Source organism: Hippocampus comes, unplaced genomic scaffold (genome assembly GCF_001891065.2).
Source record: "Hippocampus comes isolate QL1 unplaced genomic scaffold, H_comes_QL1_v1.1 scaffold362, whole genome shotgun sequence".
NCBI lineage: Eukaryota > Metazoa > Chordata > Actinopteri > Syngnathiformes > Syngnathidae > Hippocampus > Hippocampus comes.
The window spans coordinates 33,097-53,515 of NW_017804878.1; the positions used below are offsets into that span (position 1 = coordinate 33,097).

The 20,419-nt window shown below is 44.6% G+C and overlaps 2 protein-coding genes across 4 annotated transcripts in view; one reads left to right on the forward strand and one right to left on the reverse strand.

Annotated features, from left to right (window-relative positions):
* aco1 (aconitase 1, soluble) overlaps positions 1–20,419 on the reverse strand; it is a 43,784-nt gene that overhangs the window by 7,820 nt on the left and 15,545 nt on the right. The gene's annotated exons all lie outside the window — the stretch shown is intronic.
* Positions 774–16,515, forward strand: frem1a (Fras1 related extracellular matrix 1a). 3 transcript variants are annotated; one of them, XM_019881603.1, is made up of 37 exons: positions 810–877; positions 1,625–1,772; positions 2,465–2,832; positions 2,983–3,077; positions 3,225–3,517; positions 3,588–3,775; positions 4,434–4,757; positions 4,834–4,942; positions 5,061–5,192; positions 5,316–5,660; positions 6,242–6,384; positions 6,463–6,659; positions 6,750–6,840; positions 7,015–7,182; positions 7,283–7,491; positions 8,024–8,117; positions 8,230–8,482; positions 8,609–8,800; positions 8,888–9,073; positions 9,273–9,469; positions 9,528–9,729; positions 9,856–10,000; positions 10,359–10,500; positions 10,587–10,782; positions 11,551–11,815; positions 11,908–12,322; positions 12,507–12,708; positions 12,779–12,923; positions 13,004–13,133; positions 13,371–13,443; positions 13,679–13,828; positions 14,223–14,392; positions 14,502–14,624; positions 14,730–14,861; positions 15,130–15,245; positions 15,432–15,517; positions 15,677–16,515. In XM_019881603.1, the coding sequence occupies exons 3-37, from the start codon at positions 2,608–2,610 to the stop codon at positions 15,877–15,879; spliced, it is 6,336 nt and encodes a 2,111-aa protein (XP_019737162.1). In that variant the 5' UTR covers positions 810–877; positions 1,625–1,772; positions 2,465–2,607; the 3' UTR covers positions 15,880–16,515. The 3 variants fall into 3 exon arrangements, with proteins under 3 accessions (XP_019737154.1, XP_019737170.1, XP_019737162.1); XM_019881595.1 differs by lacking the exon at positions 1,625–1,772 and having other exon boundaries at positions 774–877; XM_019881611.1 differs by lacking the exons at positions 1,625–1,772; positions 14,223–14,392; positions 14,502–14,624; ... (2 more) ...; positions 15,432–15,517; positions 15,677–16,515 and adding an exon at positions 13,903–14,050 and having other exon boundaries at positions 774–877.

The following is a 20,419-nucleotide window of genomic DNA, read 5'->3' on the forward strand; positions in this document are numbered from 1 at the left end:
GTTTGTATTGTTGTATATGTTAGTTGCTCCATGTACAGCACTTTGTATGCAGCGATGGCTGTTTGAAAGTGCTCTATAAATACAGTTGAGTTGTCGCCATCAAATTTGAACATGTCCTGAAGTTCTTTGCAACACAAAAATCTGTTTGAGATCATCCAAATTGTTGGAAAGGTTTGCAAAATTGAACGAACACTGACAAAAGAATATTGGCTAGGTGTACACACACTTGCAAACACTTGCAAACCTTGCATAGTTTTAACCTCAATTTAAAAGCATGTATTTACACTTGGCGCTGACTTCACTTCTGTTGGCAGCTTATTCCATTTCGGTGCAGCATAACAGCTAAATACTGCATCACCCTGTTTACTTTGACTCTACTAATTAACTGGAGTCTGCAGACCTCAGCGCACAAATGTAGTCGTGACCTGAACCATTGATTTATAGACCAGTAGCAGAACTTAAGTCAATGCTTCTTCTAAAAATAAATGACTTGTCATTAGATCACAGCACTAAGTAAAAATGTATAGATATTCCTACATGAAAACCAAAATGAAGTCTAACACAAACAAATACAATGAAATCTATATATTTGTACAGTTCATGCAAACACATGGGAATATTTAATTTAATCATAGTGCAATTCTCAAAATAATTCAAATGCTCATCAGTTTTAAAAAGCCCCAAAACATTGAACAATGTATGCCCCCCCCCCACCCACCTCCCCAAAATAAATAGTCTGGCCCCTCAGCAGCTTCCCGCCCCGTTGTCAGAGGTGGAGTTTGAATCTGTGGCCCAAACCAAATGCTGGAGGTGTCGGAGAGCTGAGCAGCAGAGCAGGCTGGGCGAACAATGCAGCAGAAAAGGAGGTGCCACGCAGGTAAGGACATGTCGATAACTGAAGAGTTTCGTTTTTCGTTTGTTTCTCTTTTTTTGGGCAAATGCCTTAGTCTGCTTCTTAAATCCTTTATAGGTGCATACATACACTCATAGCAAGTGTGGATTTTACCACAATTCTCTAATATCCGCAATAGTAATTCAATTTATTTTTCTGAATGTAAAAAAGTTGAAAAAAATTTAAATGAGGTTGTTTACCGTTTTTTAAGGCATGTGTTGCTTAATAATGCACCACAAAACAGCCCTGGGCGAGGGATTATCAGGTGAACGACGAGAAACGATCCATTTTCACTTCATGGACCGAGAATTTGTTTTTTTATTTTTTGGTGTATGTGAGATTAAAAAAAATATTATATATATATATATATATATATATATATATATATATATAAAATCTATTTATTTAATAAGAGTTAACAGTCAATCGTGATTTTGATTTGTCGTCTGTATGTTAGCAGAGATCTTTGTATGTCGGAAAGAAGCAAAGTTTAGCCTGGGTTGTTACTGGAAGTTACACAGAGACTTGGCCGCATGTGCACTTTTCCAAAATCGAATCAAATGTGAGCTTTTTATTTTTGAAGGTGACGTTGAAAGATGAGTTTTCAGTGATATTCATATGCTTCGAGTACTTACTTGTTGCAGCTATTAAGTCATGCAGAGGGGGATTTGGTGAACTCTTTCTTTAGTTTTTCTTGTGTAACAGTGTTGCGTTTGTGCATCCAAATGATAGTTGCTGGGAAGTAAGTGGCGGTTGCAAAGGACTCTGTCATTATCAAGGCAAGAAGAGACGCTGTGAAAAGGATGCCGCGGAGCTTCCGGTCGGAACCAAGCCGCTTGGTGGCATGGACACTTAACATTCCTCCACTGCCATGTCGTCGGTAAAGCTTTTTGATTTGTGACACCACGTTGTTGCGGCAGTCGTATCATGTCATGCCAGCCGGTCGAGCGCAAACCTCAGCCAAGGAGAAATGTTGGAGGGGAATGAACGCATTTGTATTTGTTGGCGATTCTGGACAGGTGGGCAGTGGGGAGAGGCGGGGACTCGAGGCACATGACTGAGGCGAACTAGATTTGTTTGTTTTTTTATAGTACAGCGCAGTATCTGCAAATCTGCATCTAGTATCGATATTGCAGCGAAGCCTACTGTATTTCAGTTTTATTTAGCACCGGGCAAAATATTTTTGACACTGGTTCCCTATGGTACTTTCCCGTAATAAAGGTTGAATTGTTCACTGGGACAAGTCGAAGCATGTTAGGCTAATTACGGTACAAGATGCCTGCCCGGTTAAAAGGACTCATTGTGAAGGGTGTCATTCTGGCGTGATGACAAGGGTTGACAACCTTTATCCGGTCAGAGGCTAAATGTTGTGTTCAATCAAATGTCAGTAATGTAATGAATCATATCTCTGACTGAGCCATATCCGATATATGATCTTGTGTTGTTAGCTTTTACGGTATAGCATCAATGTTGTAAACATGGACGATCCATGGTGCGATAAATTGCAATGTTTGATGACACCAACCTCTCACTTTGCACTCACCCTATTGACCTTTTTTTTCCCTCCCACAGAAATACTCAGAGCTTAAACCCGCGCATTCCCTGAAACGATGCCGCTTCACCTCGACGACCAAAAGCGCCTTGATCACCTTTTTTGAGGGCGAAAGCTGAAAAGGACGCTTGAACAGAGTCAACCTGTTCAGACTGGAAGAACAATGAAGGGTCAAATATTGGCGTGGCTTCCTCTCCTGGTTCTCGAAATGACTTGCAACGCTTCCCTTGTAAAAGTCAACAAGGCTTTAAAGGTGAGACGGGGTCAGACGTCCTACCTCCAGGAAGGTGACCTGCACTTCCTTCTCCCGCTTCCAAAGGATGCATGCCAAGTGGAAGTGGTGTTAAATGAGCCCATAACGCAACGAGTGGGAAAATTCTTGCCTCAGGTAACGGAACATCAGACACGGAGACTCGATTCATCCTTTGCTGCCATTTGTTGAGTTCCATGTGAATAAATAGATACACTTTTGCAGGATCTCCATGTAAAAGAGGCTCAACTGTGTTTACCATCGCATTTATTTCATCCTTTTTTCCAGGTATTTAACTGCCATTATCGAGAGAATGAGGTCAAGTACGTCCATAATGGCTCGCCGCTATTAACGGAGGACACAGTCAAGCTTCGGCTGTATCGGTACGTCACCTCAATGCGTACAGTGCTGCTCTGCTATATCGTGGTTCCCCTATGATGGACCAGCTACATTGCTGATTGTTATGTGGTCTGTGATGAATGGTTTGTAATTGACCGGCTTTATAATAACCACCCTGTGTTTGCAATCAGGTTCACGGAGACTGACACCTACACTGAGGTGTTTTCTCTCCACGTCGACATTGTGGAACCCGACTGCAGTATCATCAAGCTTGGACCTCAATTTTTGCAAGTTCCATTTTATGGCATCTCTGCGGACGTTGACGGCAATGTGCTGTCCTTCCACTACGAAAAGCGGTCCAGCTTAGAGTGTAGCATCCATCTCAATAGCCATGACACTCACCTGCCAGCTCATGGGCAACTCGTTACTGGAAAGCCCGAGGAAGCTGTCAAGAGAGGGGATGAGCCACGGCGCTACATTGAGGGTACTGGCATTTGTGCTGAAAGCATTCCCTGCGATGGCTCTCAAAACTAACGTGAAATCAAATTTTACAGATCCGGTGAGATGTAATTCTGGCGTCTGCCTGAAGGGAGTGAAGCTTGTCACGTTTCTCAAAGTTCCCTGCGAGGACTTCCTGCTGATGGGGCTGAAATACCAGCATATGACTCCTCCATCTCCTGATATTGACTACATTGCTATCAGGCTTGACCTCAAAGACACAAGGAGTGGCAACCTTTACCAGGCAATGGGACATTATTCTGTTTACAATTGTTTTGGAGCAGAAATGTAGGAAAAAATATGATGCAGCGATCAAGCAAATGTGGAATGGATGAGGGGGGCCCCAAAAGAGAGCCTTTGGAATGCCGATTATTATTATTATTTTGGTCTTTTTAACTCAGCCCTTGAAAGCAGTTTTACTTTGTTCCATAAAATTTAGAAAGCATGTCAATAAACGAGTAGATCCACAAAAAGTCTCATAAACCCAGGCCAGAAAAGGAAGTACATTGATGTGTGTAAGTAGATTTGTCCATTTCCAGGGGTTATTCAAAAACAAATGACCTAATTTTACCTCATGGACTGGTCAGATGGGCAACGCGAATAACACGTCAAAAACTTGACATGAACCGATGCCCGAAGAGACAATGCGATGAACAAACATATGCGGACCCCAAGACAGAGCCCAGTGGAACCCCCCCCCCCCCCCCCCCCCCCCCCCCCACATAAATGATGCTATCTTCACCAATTTTTGCCATTTTGGGGAATGAATTTGAAAATGTCATTATTTACATTGCCCACACCTTAGGAATGAATCCTCAAAGAGCATAATGAGTTAGCATGAGATTTATTGAACATGAATACACTTCTTAATTTTTAAAATATGACTTTATTTTCCGATGAAGTCTGAACAGATTTGGATTCCGGTGCAGATTACAGGCGGACTGGTGAACCAGTCACCCGTGATGTCATTCATGTCGACGTTCATCCTGGAGGTGGACCAATTCATCCTCACGCCACTATCCACCGCCACATTAGACGGTGAAGATGAGGAAACTCAGCAAGAGAGGCTGATTTTTAACATCACCAAAGCGCCTTCAGATGGATTCATTACTCACCTCTCCGACCAAACGCGCCCAATCCATTCCTTCACATGGTTGGATTTAAATGGCATGCTCATTGCATATCAGCCCCCGAACTCCTCTCACACCCAGCGCAAGCACTTTGAGGTTGTGATTTCTTTGCAAATGTACCATGTAAAATATTTTGCTGGAATGAATAGATCTGAAGAATCTTCCCATACAGATGGAAATCGACGTTCATGATTTTTTCTTTGAGAAGAGCCCACCAATGACTGTGCAAATGTCCGTTCGGAATGCAGACACCAATGCGCCCAGAGTTTCCTGGAACATGGGTATGGTTAAAATCTGAATTATTTTCTTAGCATTTTCATATTCGGGGACATCACTTTAGACTGTACTGACATAGCAATCGTGGATGTATTTTGAGCACATGCGCAATTTGTCATCCAGGTCTCAGCCTGTTGGAAGGCCAATCACGTCCGATAACATGGGAGCAGCTCCAGATTGTGGACAATAACGACATAGGTGCTGTCCGTATCATCACCGTGGAGGGTCTTCTGCATGGAAGACTGACTGTCAGAGGTGTCATGGTTACGTTCCATTCATTTTCTAGTCGTCCTAGAAAATTTCTGTGTTGTTATTTTGGCATTTTAGTCACTGCACTAAGAGGGGCCATAAGTTCCAAAATGTGTTTGCCATCCCTAGGTGGAAAGGGTTTCATGTTTACCGTCGGGGATATTAAAGCCGGAATCGTTTGCTATCACCACGATGACAGCGACTCCACCAGTGACTTCATCATCTTACGCATCACCGATGGTCACCAGCAGACCAGGCACAAGTTCCCCATCAAGATCCTCCCTAAAGATGATAGCCCTCCATTCCTCATTGCCAACATGTTACTGGAGGTCTCCCAGGGTCAAACAACTCTATTGAAAGGCACCACCCTTCAGGCTTCCGATGTGGACTCCAGCAGCGACTACATCCTCTTTAACATCACGAGGCCCCCGCAGGCAGGAGAGATTGTGAAGTTTCCAGGACCAGGGCGAACAGGTCAGAGAAACTCACGCCACACCAATTTTGTTTCCCGTGAGTGTAGGACAAACCTGCAGCTCCCCATAACGAAAGACTAACTGACACTTCCCCGCAAATCTTTAGTGGTTAAATGGTAGATACCAGAGTAGGAGTTACGTACTCCCTTACGAGTACCTGTCAAGAGGTGAACAGCAGCATTTTGGACCAACTGGAGACGCTTCATGGAGCATTGGGTGACTCCAAAGTAAAGTGCATTACAGTAATGCAGCCGAGATGTGAAGAAGGCATGAATTACTGTTTCAAAGTGATATTGAGAAAAGAGAGGCTTGACTTTAACCAGATCATTCGCCGGTCCAATTTAAAATCACAGTCCAGTTTCACACCAAAGTTCGAGACTGCTGGATTTAGCTTAGGAGCCAGGGGGCCCAAGTCTGCAGGATGGTATGTACAAGGGCCACTAGGACCAAACACCATCACTTTAGCGCAGGGTGACGGGTAAAAGCTTCTCAAACTGGCACTGAACTGAATCACTATTGATGAGAAGATTGGTTTTCACTTCACATTCCAGGTTCAACAATTCTTCTGTTCATTTCCTGCAGGTTACGTAGTCAGCAAGTTTTTGCAGAGGGACCTCTCTCAGTCCATGGTTTATTATCGACACAAAGGGAATGAGGTGCTCGATGATTCCTTTGAGTTTGTGCTCTCAGACTTCCAGGATCCCCCAAACTTGTCGGAGCCCCAGGTAACCAAGTTTTTGCCGTTTGTGCATTTGGTATGGTACAATAAATGGAGAGAAGCCATTCACCTTTCTGACATGCAGGTAGTCATGTTGCACATTGAGCCGGTACCGCGCCAAGCACCTCGAGAGGTTCCTACTGCCAGACGGTGCCTTGTGGTCAAAGAGACCGACGTGGTCTATGTGACACAGCAACACCTTCACTTTGTCGACAAGGACTCACCAGACAGCGATCTGACATACACGGTTACGACTCCGCCTTTCGATCGAGATCGTCACAGGTGGGTACGCCAAACTATTATTGCAACCAGCCTCCAATACAGCTTGCACATTCCGTTTGAGCTTTGTGGTGCTGTTGTTCTGAAGAGCAGCAGCGAGGATGCAGGGAGGTTATTCCTCGTGGACAGTATACCCACATTCACCAAAGACACCAATGCGCCAGTGTTGAGGCTCTTCACACAGGTACTATTTCGTAGATTGTTTTTAGTTTTGTGAACTGATTTCACAATGCTAAATGAGTCTGACCATGTGTAACGATGCTTAGCTTGATCGGTACTTCAGTCCATATGCTGTCCTTCATAACTCAGGTTGAATTTCACTGTCACTTCCTGGTCTCTGGCTTCCTGGTTTCCTTAGCATGCCGTCAACTTCATGAAAGTAGCCTACATGCCTCCAACTGCGGATATTGGTCCTTTTCCTCGATATATCCAGTTTGGTCTCTCAGTCACCAACCAACACGGCAACACACTTGATGGGATCTGCTTTAACATTACTGTGATACCCGTGGACAACCAACCGCCACAGGTACGTCGTGGCAACAGCCAAAACAGGACCTGGACAGTCTTACAAATCTTTCTTTTTTTCTCAAGCAGAATGCTCAAAACCGTATAATGCACCATTTCAGGTAATCACCAAGCCTCTAATGGTCGACGAGGGTGGTGAGTGCTTGGTCAGCTCAGAGCACCTGCAGCTATCAGATGCGGATTCTGTCGAAGAAGCCTTGCGATTGGAGCTTCTGGGAGAACCGCAGCACGGGGCGCTGCAGCTTAACAGCTTTCCTCTAAAACCCGGACAGACCTTCACTGTGCAAGACCTGACAAGCCAAAGAGTTAGGTTAGATACCTTGATTCTCTCGGGTTCTTCAGTGGTAGTTTTCACAACTTGCCCCCCAAGGCAACCCGTGTCCCGAGGTTTTTGGCGGATCCGGCCAAAGTATTTATACTCTTCAGGAGAAGTACAGATAATTGTGTAAAAAAGACAAAAGTAAAAGCAGAGGTCCTTCAGTTCACTGGATTTTTCATTATACAAAGTAGTTGGTTTCTAGTTAGTTTTGACTTTTGTTTTCTTCAATTCAGTCGATTTTACATTTTTGGTCGGGTTTGCTGTTTTTCATTCGTTTTTATTTTGACCAAAAACTTCAGTTTAGTCTAATATTTATTTGTTTCAGTATTAGTTTTAGTTTTGTTTGAATTGATGGAGTATTTTTCAAGTGCGAAATTAAAAACAGTTATTAAGTATTGTGTAATATCGTAAACTATAATTCTCAAGCTCAGGGAAACCGTAACTACTATGTGGTCCACTACAAAAATGAGTTTGACACTCCTGCTTTAGCCTTTGCTAAAAACGTCTCTTGTTGTCTTTTCAGGTACCATCATGACGATTCAGAAACTCTGGAGGACCGCATCAATTTGGCTGCAACAGATGGCGCCAATAAAATCAGTTTGGTTCTGCAAGTGGATGTAAATTTCGAGCCACCAACTCCGGAAGCTCATTATTTGCCGGGCTGACAACAATGTTAATCGTTTACACAGTGCACCCAACTCATACTGCAATTATTATTTTTCTTTGTAGGTATCCGCTATCAATGATGAGGTACCGGTGCTGGTTGCCGGTTTGAAACCGCTGCTCCCGTGCGCGGAGGGGCAGACAACCATCATTTCAGCTGAGTACATCTCTGCAATTGATGCAGACACCGACAACAACAGCCTCGCCTTCCTGATTGCGCGACAGCCCCGCCACGGCCTGGTGCTGAGAAACGACGTGGCCGTCGATCATTTCGTTCAGGCGGACGTCCGTGCAGGCATGATCAGCTACAAGCACATGGGTAAGCAGCAAATAAAACTGATTTCATTGCATCGGGACATGTTTGTGTCTCTCATCAAATGACACTAGCATGACACGAATGACCCCACCGCGGTGGAAACGAACACGCTTGCGGTTGTGGTTTTAGGGCAGGAGATCGGACTCACTCCGCACGGTGACATGATCACCTTTGTGATTTCTGATGGAGAAACAGAAAAATCTGTGCTATGCTGCGGTGGAAGAAACCCGAAAATAGGAAGCAGAGAAACCTCTCTGCCCGTGTACGACCTCCGCATCACCATTTCCCCCGTCAACAGCCAGCCACCCTCGCTGAAAACAGGTGGACGGTTCGATGTCACAGTAGCGCATGCTATGCCGACAGTAACGTCATTGAAAACATAACCAACATTCTTTGCTCCGTCTGTAGGAGACATATTTGTGGTTGACGAAGGTGGGAGAGCCCAGGTAAACGCGAGTCATCTGAAGGTGTCTGATGCGGACACAGTCGTGGATGAGCTGGTGGTCAGTTTGGTTACTCCGCCGCGGTTTGGCTACCTTGAAAATGTTCTGCCAAGACCTGGCTTTGAGAAAAGCAACGTGGGTGTGAGCATAGGTAAGCGTTCCAGTTTCCATCCAGGTTCTCTTTAGTCGTTAAAATACATGCTCCATTGGGTTTAAGTCTGTCACGGTACTGTTCAGTTTGTGACCGACAGGTGGCACTGGAGGGCTTCTCCTCCAGCGTCGCACCTGTTGGACATCATGTCATTCTCTTTTGTGAAAAGAGTGTTCCAGACTTCTCTCTTTTCCCCCAGACTCCTGCTCTTACAGAGACATCATTGCCGGTCAGATCAACTACGTGCAGTCCAGGCACCAAAAACTGGAACCAATGAGCGATCAGTTAATCCTCCGTGTGTCAGACGGCAAATTCAGCTCCGCCCGTATCACGTTCAACATTGTTGTCAGCCCAACAAATGACGAGCTTCCGGAGTTGGTGGCTCAGAATATGACGGTGAGCCTTTCTGTTCGTTTGCGGTCACATGGGTCACTCACGACTGCTTTCTGTTTAGGTACAAGAAGGACACAAGAGGCTTCTGGACTTGTCTGTGTTGAATGCGACAGATCTGGACGTCCCCAAGGATGTCTTGCGCTTCCATGTTGTGAAACCCCCTCGGTATGGCAATATCATTCGTCACCACGGCACTGACATTCATCGGGGGGCCAATTCAGAATCCAGTGTGGCTGACTTCACAATGGCAGATGTAACAAATGGTACGTGTGTCAGTCAATATTATATCAATCCTTAACTATTTTTTTTAACCATCATAGCTCTGGGTTTGTGTGTATACCCTTTCACGAGGTAATCATAATCCCTGCATTGTATTTTCGTCTCTTTAGGTCACGCTGTGGCATATATGCACGACGACTCTGAACATTTGGAGGACGACTTTACCATCCAGTTAGTGGATGGCAGACACAAAATCCAGAGACAGGTTCTGGTGGAAGTACTTGCGGTCAACGATGAAAAACCTCATTTGATCAGGTTCAATTAGAAGAATGAAATCCTCATTGTTTCTTGAGTCTTTTTTTTTTCTGAGCCTGCTCATGAGTACGAAATTCCATGTTGCTAGCGTCAGTGTAGTATGCACTGTCAACATTTATTTAGGAGTCTGACCAAATCTCATGACAATGTTTTATTTTTGTGGTTTTACATACATATGATGGACAAGCCAACCAAATTTCACATGGCTAAGCCAAACTGGCCAGCCTGGGGGCTGATTTTTTTTTTTTAAAGTGCGATCGAAACCAATTTGTCGTGGCCCAAATAAAGCTCCAGTACAACTGTTAACAAAATTGGTTTGGAATATGTGACGATAAGCACGGTATGCTCCATCCTTCAGAAACAATGGACTGGAGTTGGAACCAGGAGAGGCCAGACTCATAACCAGTGTAGCCCTCTTCGCACAGGACCATGACACTCCCTCCTCACAGGTCATGTACATTTTTGAAAGGGTACCTGCACAAGGACTCCTACAGCTTAAGGTTTGTATACAGTACTGCAGTCAAGAGCATCCTATACTGTCTTTAGTCGGACAATCACCTGAGTGGGACTCCCTTTTTTTCCACAGCGTGTTCAAAACTGGCTGCCGCTTACAGTCGGGGAAAACTGCACCCAGGAAATGGTGGACACGAATCGTCTGCGCTATGTGCACAGAGACCCGTTTGGTACGACAATGCAGGACCTTTTTGTTTTCCACCTACATGACGCGCAGAATCAGTCTCCCTCACAGCAGTTCATCATATCTATCAAACATGTGGAAAAAGGTATTTCAAGACTTCCTGAAATCATTGATGTACTTAAATATATATTTGCCCGTATCTGTGTTTTTCTCGAGTCGATACTGTGTCCAGTGTTCCCACGTTTGATTTGAATTTTTTTTTTTTAGGGGAATTGGGATGGAACCCTGTCACAAATAGCTTGTGACTAGCTTGTGATTGCCTATCGATGCCACAAAATGGCAGCAAGTATTACTTTTGTTGAAATGAAGCTCCGAAACTCACTCGAACTTAGTTATTTGGCAACAAGATGCCACAACATGGCGGCAAGGCATTACTTTTCTTTCAATGATGCTCCTCAATTCAGTGTAGTTCCTTGGCACCGAGATGGCAAGAGTTGGCGCCAAAGTCATACTTTTGTTGCTTGAGTTGAATTTTTCAGCAGATAACGGAGGGTAGATAAAAATCAAATGCCAAACCGCAACTCTGCGGAGGTTTGTCATATTTTTTTAAGCTGTGATCCGAACCTAAATTTGCATTTTTTGGGGGGCAGTTCACAACGTTGCCAACTCTATGGAAGATGTTCTGATAGCATAATATATAAAAAAAAGTATGTTGCGACGTTTCGTAACTTGAAAATTTCGTATGAAGAGACATTTGTAAGTAGAGGTACCACTGTACAGGAGTTGAATCAGAACTTTTCATAGAGTTTTTCTTCTTGTAGAAGCCTTTTTACCTCAATTTAAGCCACCTTTGCCTCAAATGCTCATTCACAGCATGTTACTTTGTCCCTTCTATTGTGACTTCATTTTCCAGGAACTATCGCCATCTTTGTCACACCTGTGAGTGTCAGCCGCGGCGGGCGCGTGGTCCTCACCACCGACGTGCTGTTTGCCACAGACCACGCAGACCGGCCTGACGAGCTGCTGTTCGTCGTTACTGCCCCAGCAGCTCATGGCTATTTGGAAAACACCAAGCATCCCGGTGTCACCATCTCCGCCTTCAGCCAGATGGACATCGCCGCAAACTGTGTGGCGTATGTGCACGACAACCAAGCTAGCACACCCACAGAAACCATTCAGTGAGTCTAGAATCCTTTGTGGAAGATTGTTTTCGACTTTTCTCAAATCAATATCCAAGGTTTCACAAGACAGTCTGTTTCTGTTCCGGCAGCTTTGTCGTTAGTAACAACCAGACAAGCCGAAAGGGAATCTTGGAGTTGTCAGTGAAAATGTTGGATCAAATCCCCCCGTCATTGATCAACAAAGGCCTTCTCGTTCCCCAAGGGTTGGCCATGACCCTGAATCGAGACTGCCTGGCCATGACCGACCCCGACACCCCACGTGGCGCCCTGGTCTTTAAACTCCGGCAGCCTCCTCGACACGGCGAGCTGCTTTTACGTGGAACAGTGCTGATGACGGGTTCCACTTTCACCCAGCAACACATCGAGGAGTTGGAGGTCACGTACAAGCATAACGGAGCGCAGTCGCAGATCGACCGATTCGAATTCACCGCCACGGATAGCACCAATCGCGGCGTCCGGCTGGATGGGAAGTTGCATACGGAGCCGCTGTCGTTCATCATTCAGGTAAATGATGGAAGCTTGCAGTGCCAATTAAGGCCCTTTTGAAATTGCTTCCTGTGCCTTCTTTAGGCCAAATAGATTTACATTTAGAGGAGCAATTTTGGCCATTCCACTCCTTCCAAGTTTGTGCACCGATTGAAATAGAAACACGATTGGCATCGCGAGATCAGTCCGTGTTTAATTTCAGATCAAGCCTTTGGAGAGGTCACATCCAGAGGTTGTAAAGCTTCTCCCCCTTTGGAAAGCCGAGCTTTTAGGTGATGGACGATACGGAATTTTTTTGTCATCTCGGGAGCTCAAGGCCAAAAACACAAACGGCAAAGAAGAGGAGCTGATCTTCGTCATTGTTCGGCAGCCCTATTTTGGCCACCTTGAAAATATCACGACAGGTGAAGGAGAGTCTTTTGTATCACCGCGGCTTGAATTACAACCGCAGTCTGACGTTTTGGTTTCCTTTAGGTGGTTTCGCCCGACAGCGTGTCTCGCAATTGGATCTGAACAGGAGAACAATCGTCTACATCATCAATCCAGAGATGGAGTCTCTGTCAGACAGCTTGGAATTCAGGGTGTCAGATCGCCACGGAAATGCTGGGCCGTCTCACATGTATGGTTCAATGACGTACATGATCTACCCATGATCAATATTCAGTCTGGCCTTCGTTGTCATCACGCTCACTCTTACAGACTACAACTAAGCTGGTCTAGCGTTGAGCTGTCCCAGCCCGAATACTGCGCCAACGAGGAGGAGAAAAGAGTCTCGGTGGAGATCATCCGGAAAGGAAATGTAGCAGAGTCGTCATATGTCAAAGTCAAGGTCGGTCATGACCTGTCATTCACAGGTCGTTCTTGGGCAGGGCTTTGCAATCAGGGCTCCGCGGAGCCGTAGTTGGGGGGTACGTCATATACAGTAGTGACAGTACGTTACAATGTTAAGTGGGCATCAAGGAAAAAAATTCATGACACCGCGTTCTGAATCGGTAGGCACTGATATGGAGTTGGTCACGCTTCTGGGAAACCTGCCTTTTTGATTTTTCTTGTTTCTTCCTGGCAGGTGAACGAGGGGACTGCAACTGCGGGAATAGATTTCCTCTCAAGCTCATCTTCCCTTCTCCAGTTTGATCCAGGTAGACACCTTTACCTTTCATAGAAGGTTCACGGTTCAAGAAAAGAGGTGGCCAGCTTTGAGATTACTTTTCGTAGCATTTCATTTCAACCATGGTGACCTCATTTGCAAAAAAAAAAAAATAGAATGTGTCAGATTTGGCCCTGCTGTTTTGAAGTACTTAGTTTGCATTTGCACGTTAAAAGCCACAAACGTCCATCATTTCAAAAGACGTGGTGTTTTTCTGCCTTGGGAAGGAGTCTCACTGAAGATCTGGAACACTGAAGTAATTCAGGATCAACTCGAAGAGGCAGATGAAGTATTTGAAGTGCTCCTCGTTTTCCCGGAAGGCACAGTTATTGCCAGCGTCAAGAAAGCTCAAGTTACGATAAAGGACACTGGAAGAGGTAAATAGTTCTGTGTTTTTTTTTACCATTCCATACCAAACCATTTTCTACCGCTTATCCGGGATCGGTCGCAGAGGCAGCAGCTTAGGCAGGGGAAGCCCTCACTTCACTCTCCCCGGCCACATCTCACAACTCTTCCGGAGGGATCCCGTGGGATTCCCAGGCCAGCCGGGAGACAGAGTCTCTCCAGCGGAAAGTATTTCATCGCTGACCCGCTGAGGGCATTCACTGAAAACAAATCCGACTTATTGCAGGCAATGGGGACCGAGCAACCTCTATCAGGGGGCTCGGTACGCCACACTCCCGTTCTGATTTTTTATTTCAGACATTTTTTTTTAGAATGCATTAAAAGGATCAAGTGCATATTCCATAATTATTCATCCACAAACTGCAGGGCAGTGCAAGCAAAACCAGCACCATGCAGCATCTCTACTCACGGGAAAGAGCGATCTGTCTGATACACGCACTCAAAATTCATCTGGGAGGCTCAAGAAACCGTCCCTTGCCAGCCAATCACCCATTCATCAAGAAGGAACCTTCTCCAGAAAGAACAAATCCAAATATGTAAGTAGCTGGAATTCTTATTATTCTGATGATTATCACAGTCTTCCTGAACAACGTCATGATATCCTAAATCAGGAAAAACTGATGAGGCTTTTTGTTTTTTCCCCAGAAAGGAAGAAGGGCAAAGATCCGTGCGGTTAGCAGGTCGGGTCAGCAGAGTGCATCGACAGAGCTCATTAATTCAAAGCACAGCACTCGGAGAACATTCCCCGATGCCAGAAAAAGTGAACATGTGAGTGAAATGATGGGATTTACACTGCTGGATACTCAAATCATGACTATGGAACTTTTAGCAGACCACTGCATTTTTTTCCTGTTTTTTTTTTTTTTCTTATAGGGAATAACTGATAGCTTTGTAGCTAGGCCGTGTTTGCCAGAAGTAACGGGACTTCTGCATTTCAACCAGACGACCAATCAGATCTTTCAGTGCAATGGTGTCTCCTGGAGGTCCTGGATGCCACCAAAGCAGGTCCTTGTTTAAGCCATAATTTGAAACCCAGAAACTAAACGGCGTTGTGTTGGACCCGGTGTTGGAGAGAAAGCGTTTCAGTCAAGCCCACATGAACCGAGTCACTACCAAGACTTTCAGGGCTTCAGATCATTTCGAGAGTCTTATCCACAAATTCTAACTTGGGCGTGTGTCTGCATTCGCAAATTCATCGATATCCCTGACTTTACGCTGACATGAAATAAACCGCTTGGTCAGACGCACCAAACGATGATGTGCCTCCAAACAGATGGCCAAAACTCTACCGTGTCCTCCGGGATGGACCTTTCACAGTGGCCGCTGCTACATCCTCAACCAGAGTCACAAAACGTCATGGAGCCGAGCAAATCGAAGCTGTAAAGAGAGGTACACTTGAGTCTGGGTGCTCCCCTGACACAACTGGTAGAAAGACAAAAGATCAAAAGTGGGGAAATGTTTTGTCATTGAAGACAAAGAGTGAACCACCGTTGATGGTGGGGGGAATATGGTCCAGACCCACCCGCAGTTGGTGTTCGCAAACGGATAAAACATTCTTTCCCTTTTCCTCTCCAGATATAAAGGCAACCTTGCAAGTGTTTTCTCAAAAGGTGACATGGATTGGCTGTGGGACTTTGGCGGGAAGAAACCATTTTGGATAGGTGTGTGCTATTTCAATGAGATCAATCTGCTATTAACGGGTTTTCCTTCAAAAAAATCTGAATTTGCAGCTTTCAAATCAAAAGATTATTGTTGTGTCTCAAAGTCAAGCATTGACCGGCATCGATTATTTTCACTTTCTTCTCCTTTCCCCCCTTTAGGCCTTAACGACAGAGACGCCCAAGGGTCTTGGCGGTGGGAGGATGGAGAAAGCGTCACCTACGTGAACTGGACCAGGGCACCGTCGCCCTCAATCGCGGAGGGGAGCAAAATGTGTGCCCTGGTGTGGAGGAGGGCCAAGTGGCAAAGAAGGGACTGCAAGACGGGCCGAGGTCACGGCTATATATGCTCCATCAAGATTTGAACGCAAATGAGGGCATTCGATCCATGCCGTGGAATTTTAGAACACACGAACAACCTCAAGCCTCCATAACATTTGTTGCTTCTTTTTTTTTTTTTTTTTGGTTTATTTATATAAATTCATATAAATATTTTCTACATCTTGTAATAAGTTGAGTTTTATTCTTGCAAGAAGGGGGGATAGAACAAATTGAATTGACCTCCGGACAATATTAGCAACAGACACAAAACCGTATTCTCGACATATTTAATATTTATATTTCGCATGTGTATTGAAATATGTTGGCAATGTGTTTGAATAACGGGGGAAAAAAACGACTGGCTTAATTCTAATCTTTCTGAACAGCGACACCATGCGGACAACTTGGCGCAGTGTTAACTGGCTTTCTCATCTAACTTAAAAAAAATTGGTCAGTTCTTCTGATCGACATTTTATTCGGCCAATCAGACGTCATTAAAATCAAACAATCACAAATTGGGGCTCGTCAAACGGTTCAATTAGAAAGCGCGAAGGCGTTGTCGCCATGATTGTATGCCTTGTACCGACAAAAAGAAGATGCCACTCAGTTTCTGTAGTGACATAAAATCAGTGACATTTTGCCTTTTCAGAAAAAAAAGAAAAATCGCAAATCATGAAAAACACATTTATATTCATATTTGGGACTGTTTTGGGCAACAATTCGTTCCGTGATTATATTTCAACTTGAATAATGTAAATATTTATTTTCTGCATTTTATTCATTTGAATCATTTTACAGAGTACAATTTTCAAAAATGTGCTTTTTAAAAGTTATGTTTCTTTATTGCTTCAATTTAGTGTCTGCGCGTGCACGCCTGCCTTTGCGTGGGTGTGTTTATAATTTTACAGTATATTTTGTCGCTGCTAAATTACGACAATTGTTTTGTTGTGGTCGATGCCATCTTGTAATAATAATTGTATTTGATTGTACATTACTTATACTGAAAAATGTAAAATAATTGAATACAATTAAATACATTGAAATCAGGTCTATTTGAATCGAATGCCGTTATTCCATTTTATTATGCAAGAGTGTGACAATACACGCACGCACGCACGCACACACACACAAATGTCCTTTAAATGACGATTTTACTTCCCATCATGATTTGTAATTTATTGCAGCTCCAGCCTGGCATGTGCTGTCTCCAGTGTGGTCAGCATGCATTTGTATGGCTTGTTTTGCTACCGGGGCGAGGCTTCGAGATAAACACTGGTGACATCTGCTGCCATGGCAACACCATTGTGTTCCCTCCTCCAACCCCCACCTTCTGCTTGTGCGCTTTGTCCACGCCGTCTTCGCAGACTATCTCGACTTTGATACTTGACGGGTACGTTCTGCTGAATGGGCAGGGGGGGAGGGTGCGGCTTGGTGTGGGTATAAAGAAAACAAACAAGGCAAAAAAAAACAACATTTTTTTGTTTTCCCCCTTTGATAGGGGTCTCAGAAATGAGTGAGGACTACCATTACAAACTGGACCCCAGCGATCGCCTCAATGGTTTGGGACAGCGGAGAAAAAGACCCAAGAAGGTAAATGAATGCGTCTCAAATGGCAATTTTAGCGAGATCTCTGCGTGCGCTTTTCATTGTTGTGCGCACCTCTTCTGTGCCTTGGCCAGTAGTAGTAGGAGGAGGCGCCTCTCGCATGACAGGGTGGGTCCGGACTCCCTCTTTGTGTTGCCTGGTTCCAGATTTCATCACATAAGGGATGCTTTTGGGTTGGGGAGAGAAAAAAAATTGCTATTTTGTAGTTTTAATCGCTTACTGTTGATTTGAATCTAGGGCCTAATTATGATTTGATTAACGGTTAACACTGTAAATTACGTTAACAGTTGCTCTGATTTGATTTGGTTTTACAAATGCAGGGTGGGCCTGGATATGGTCGACGATGGGGCCGTTGGTTAGGTTTGGCGGAGTCGGGTTGTGGTTTTCGGGTTGAAGTTTAGATTCAATGATGATGAGGGTTTGGGCTGTGGCCAAGGGTTAGGATTGATTGATGGGATTGTGCTTTGACGTTGGCTCATTGAAGGCATGTCTTTGACTCCCATTTGACTTGTGATGTCATCACTATGCTGCTATCACGGGCCGTGGCGTAATCTCACCTGCTAATCTCGGTCACGCTGTTGCGAACCGAAAGAGCGGCATGGAAACACTCTTTTTAGGCACTCGCTTAGTTCAGTCGTGTTTCACGTTTAGCGGAGACAACATATGCAGTCAAATGTTGTTTGGAGAACACCGGAAAGTATTTTTTTTTTTGCGGTGGAACTTGGTGTAAAAAAGTTTGAGAGCCACCGATGAATTATCTTCGGGTTTTATCAACGGCTGCTTAGATGTCACAGATCTTGGGTGATTGACGCTTCTGTGTTAACTCAACAGCCGAAATATGGTCTCGATGTCGTCGCAGAGTTCCCACAATAAACAAGAACCGCTGGAACATTTGACTGACAGTTTTTACGACGTTTGAGTCGTTGAAGTGATCTTGCGTTACGGTCCGGCACCAACCGGGCCGGCCGGGTGTTATTCACACGGGTGATCTCATTCAAAAAAAAAAACAACCTGAAACAATGCATCAGAGATTATATCTCACCGTGATTTCTTTGTTGCCTCAACCTGTTTCTAGGTCACTCGAAAATGCCTTTGGCCACCTAATCCCCTCTAAGAATACACCCAACCCTCCGCTTGTTCATGAGCGTACGTGTGCGCAAGTTAGCCCTACGGTGTTAATACCGCTAATCCACGCAGTCAGCAGGACTGTCCTGCACTTAAGCCTATTCTCCCTTTTTCACATCTCGCACGCGTATATGTGCTCGAATGACGTGCAATTCTTCCTTCTTGGCTCGGATATTCCGCGTCTGATTGTTGTCATTTTATTTAATATTATAATTACTACCCGGCCCCCTCCTCCCGCCTTCCCATCCGGAGCACCTGTGATCACAGAAATGGTGGTTGGTGAATCAGGCCAGGTAAGAAAAGGCAAGTTTATTTGTCTAGCGCCATTCAGATGCAAGACGTATCTGTAGTGCTTTCCAGAGGCAAAAACGAGTCGCAGTGGGAAGGTGAAATACAAACGGAAGCAAAAAGTAGCTTGTTTGCCAAGTTTAACATCGCAAGATGTGAAAAAGACAAGCGGTATTTTCGATTTAAGAAAATTCAGCAATGGACGCTCAAGTTTTTGAGCCGGGTTTGGATGCACAAGCAAGTGTCCAGAAAGCTTGTCCCGCAGTCTAGGAGCAAAGAAACAGAATGCCGCTTCACTTTGGCCGATTCCACTTGCGGGCGCACCTTTGGTGTTCAGAGGTCTGGAAGGCTCATCGACAACGATAAGGTCTTGAATATATCCTACTCCCCAAAAAGTTGGCTGGAATTTCACACCTGCTGTTCTCTGACACAGAGGCGAATGGCAAAATTCACAACAATTTGAGCCATGAATGCACCAAAAGTCAATCAATGTCCCCCTCCTCTTACACACCCGATTTAAATGATCGGGGTCATTATCAGGCGTCTCAGTGTTGATGATTGGAATCAAGTGTGTTCAAGGACGGAGATATCTAAAACACGCTGGAAAGGGGCCCTTGCACATTGGACTTTGACACCCCTGGTTTGGCGTGTCATCAGCAGACTGTTACGGAGAGACTGGAAGAGCCACTGAAAAGTATAGAGGTGAACATCCTTGGTAATTTTCCTGAACCAGAGAACAGCAAGTAAAAAAAATTAAAGAAATGCCAAACAGTGAGACAAGTGCATTTAAACGTTTAGGGAAGGGCAAACGCAACTGTAAAGGTGCCCGTGCATTTTACTTGCATCTCACCGGATGTCCCAAACGCTTTAAGAGTGACCATTCACAGCTTCCTCGAGCGAAAGTAAGATTTTGAAATCCATCCTTTGACTCAGAGGAAGCGCAGGAAAGAGAGTCAAGATTTTAGGACCAGTGTGGCTGAGTTTCCAGCAACCAGGAAGAACTCGAGCTGCAGAATTCTGAAGCAGTTGCAGCTGCTATATTGAGAATGTAAAAAAAATAAAATAAAAAAAAATCAAATAAAACACTCAATACTACAGTATAGTGGCTATGGCAAGAATGTGGTTTGCATGTCACGGTATAATCCTCTTCTCAAATGTAATGCTGAACTCCAGACTGAAGGTGGCGCCATTGTTTACAAAGACTGCATCCACAGTCAGGCAATCTGGGTTCAATTCTCCGTTTGAACATCTATCTCTGGCTTTCGTCCCACAGTGAGAAAAAAAAATAAAATGTCTGTTGGGTTGTACTGAAAGATTCAGGCTGTACTCTGCCTCTCTGGCCAAAACTCTTACGGGATGGGCTCCGGTTAGCTGATGAGGACAAGCGTTCGAGTTTGTTCTATTCGATTACGTTCATCCCCGTGCGATTGTTTTTGTATTCATTTGGGAGTGGGTTTTTTTTTTTTTTTTGGTCCAATTAGAGTTCAGATTGTGTTTCCATGTTAATATGTTGCCTAAGGCCTTCAGAGTCAGGTGTGCCGGCGCATATTTAAACTTTATAGGCAT

What these genes read in the sequence shown, in the direction of transcription:
- frem1a (XM_019881595.1), top strand. Translation starts at nt 2,608, where the DNA reads ATGAAGGGTCAAATATTGGCGTGGCTTCCTCTCCTGGTTCTCGAAATG. An exon ending in TGGACAACCAACCGCCACAG is followed by an intron (nt 7,183 to 7,282) that starts GTACGTCGTGGC and finishes GCACCATTTCAG; the next exon opens with GTAATCACCAAGCCTCTAAT. An exon ending in AAGGACTCCTACAGCTTAAG is followed by an intron (nt 10,501 to 10,586) that starts GTTTGTATACAG and finishes TTTTTTCCACAG; the next exon opens with CGTGTTCAAAACTGGCTGCC.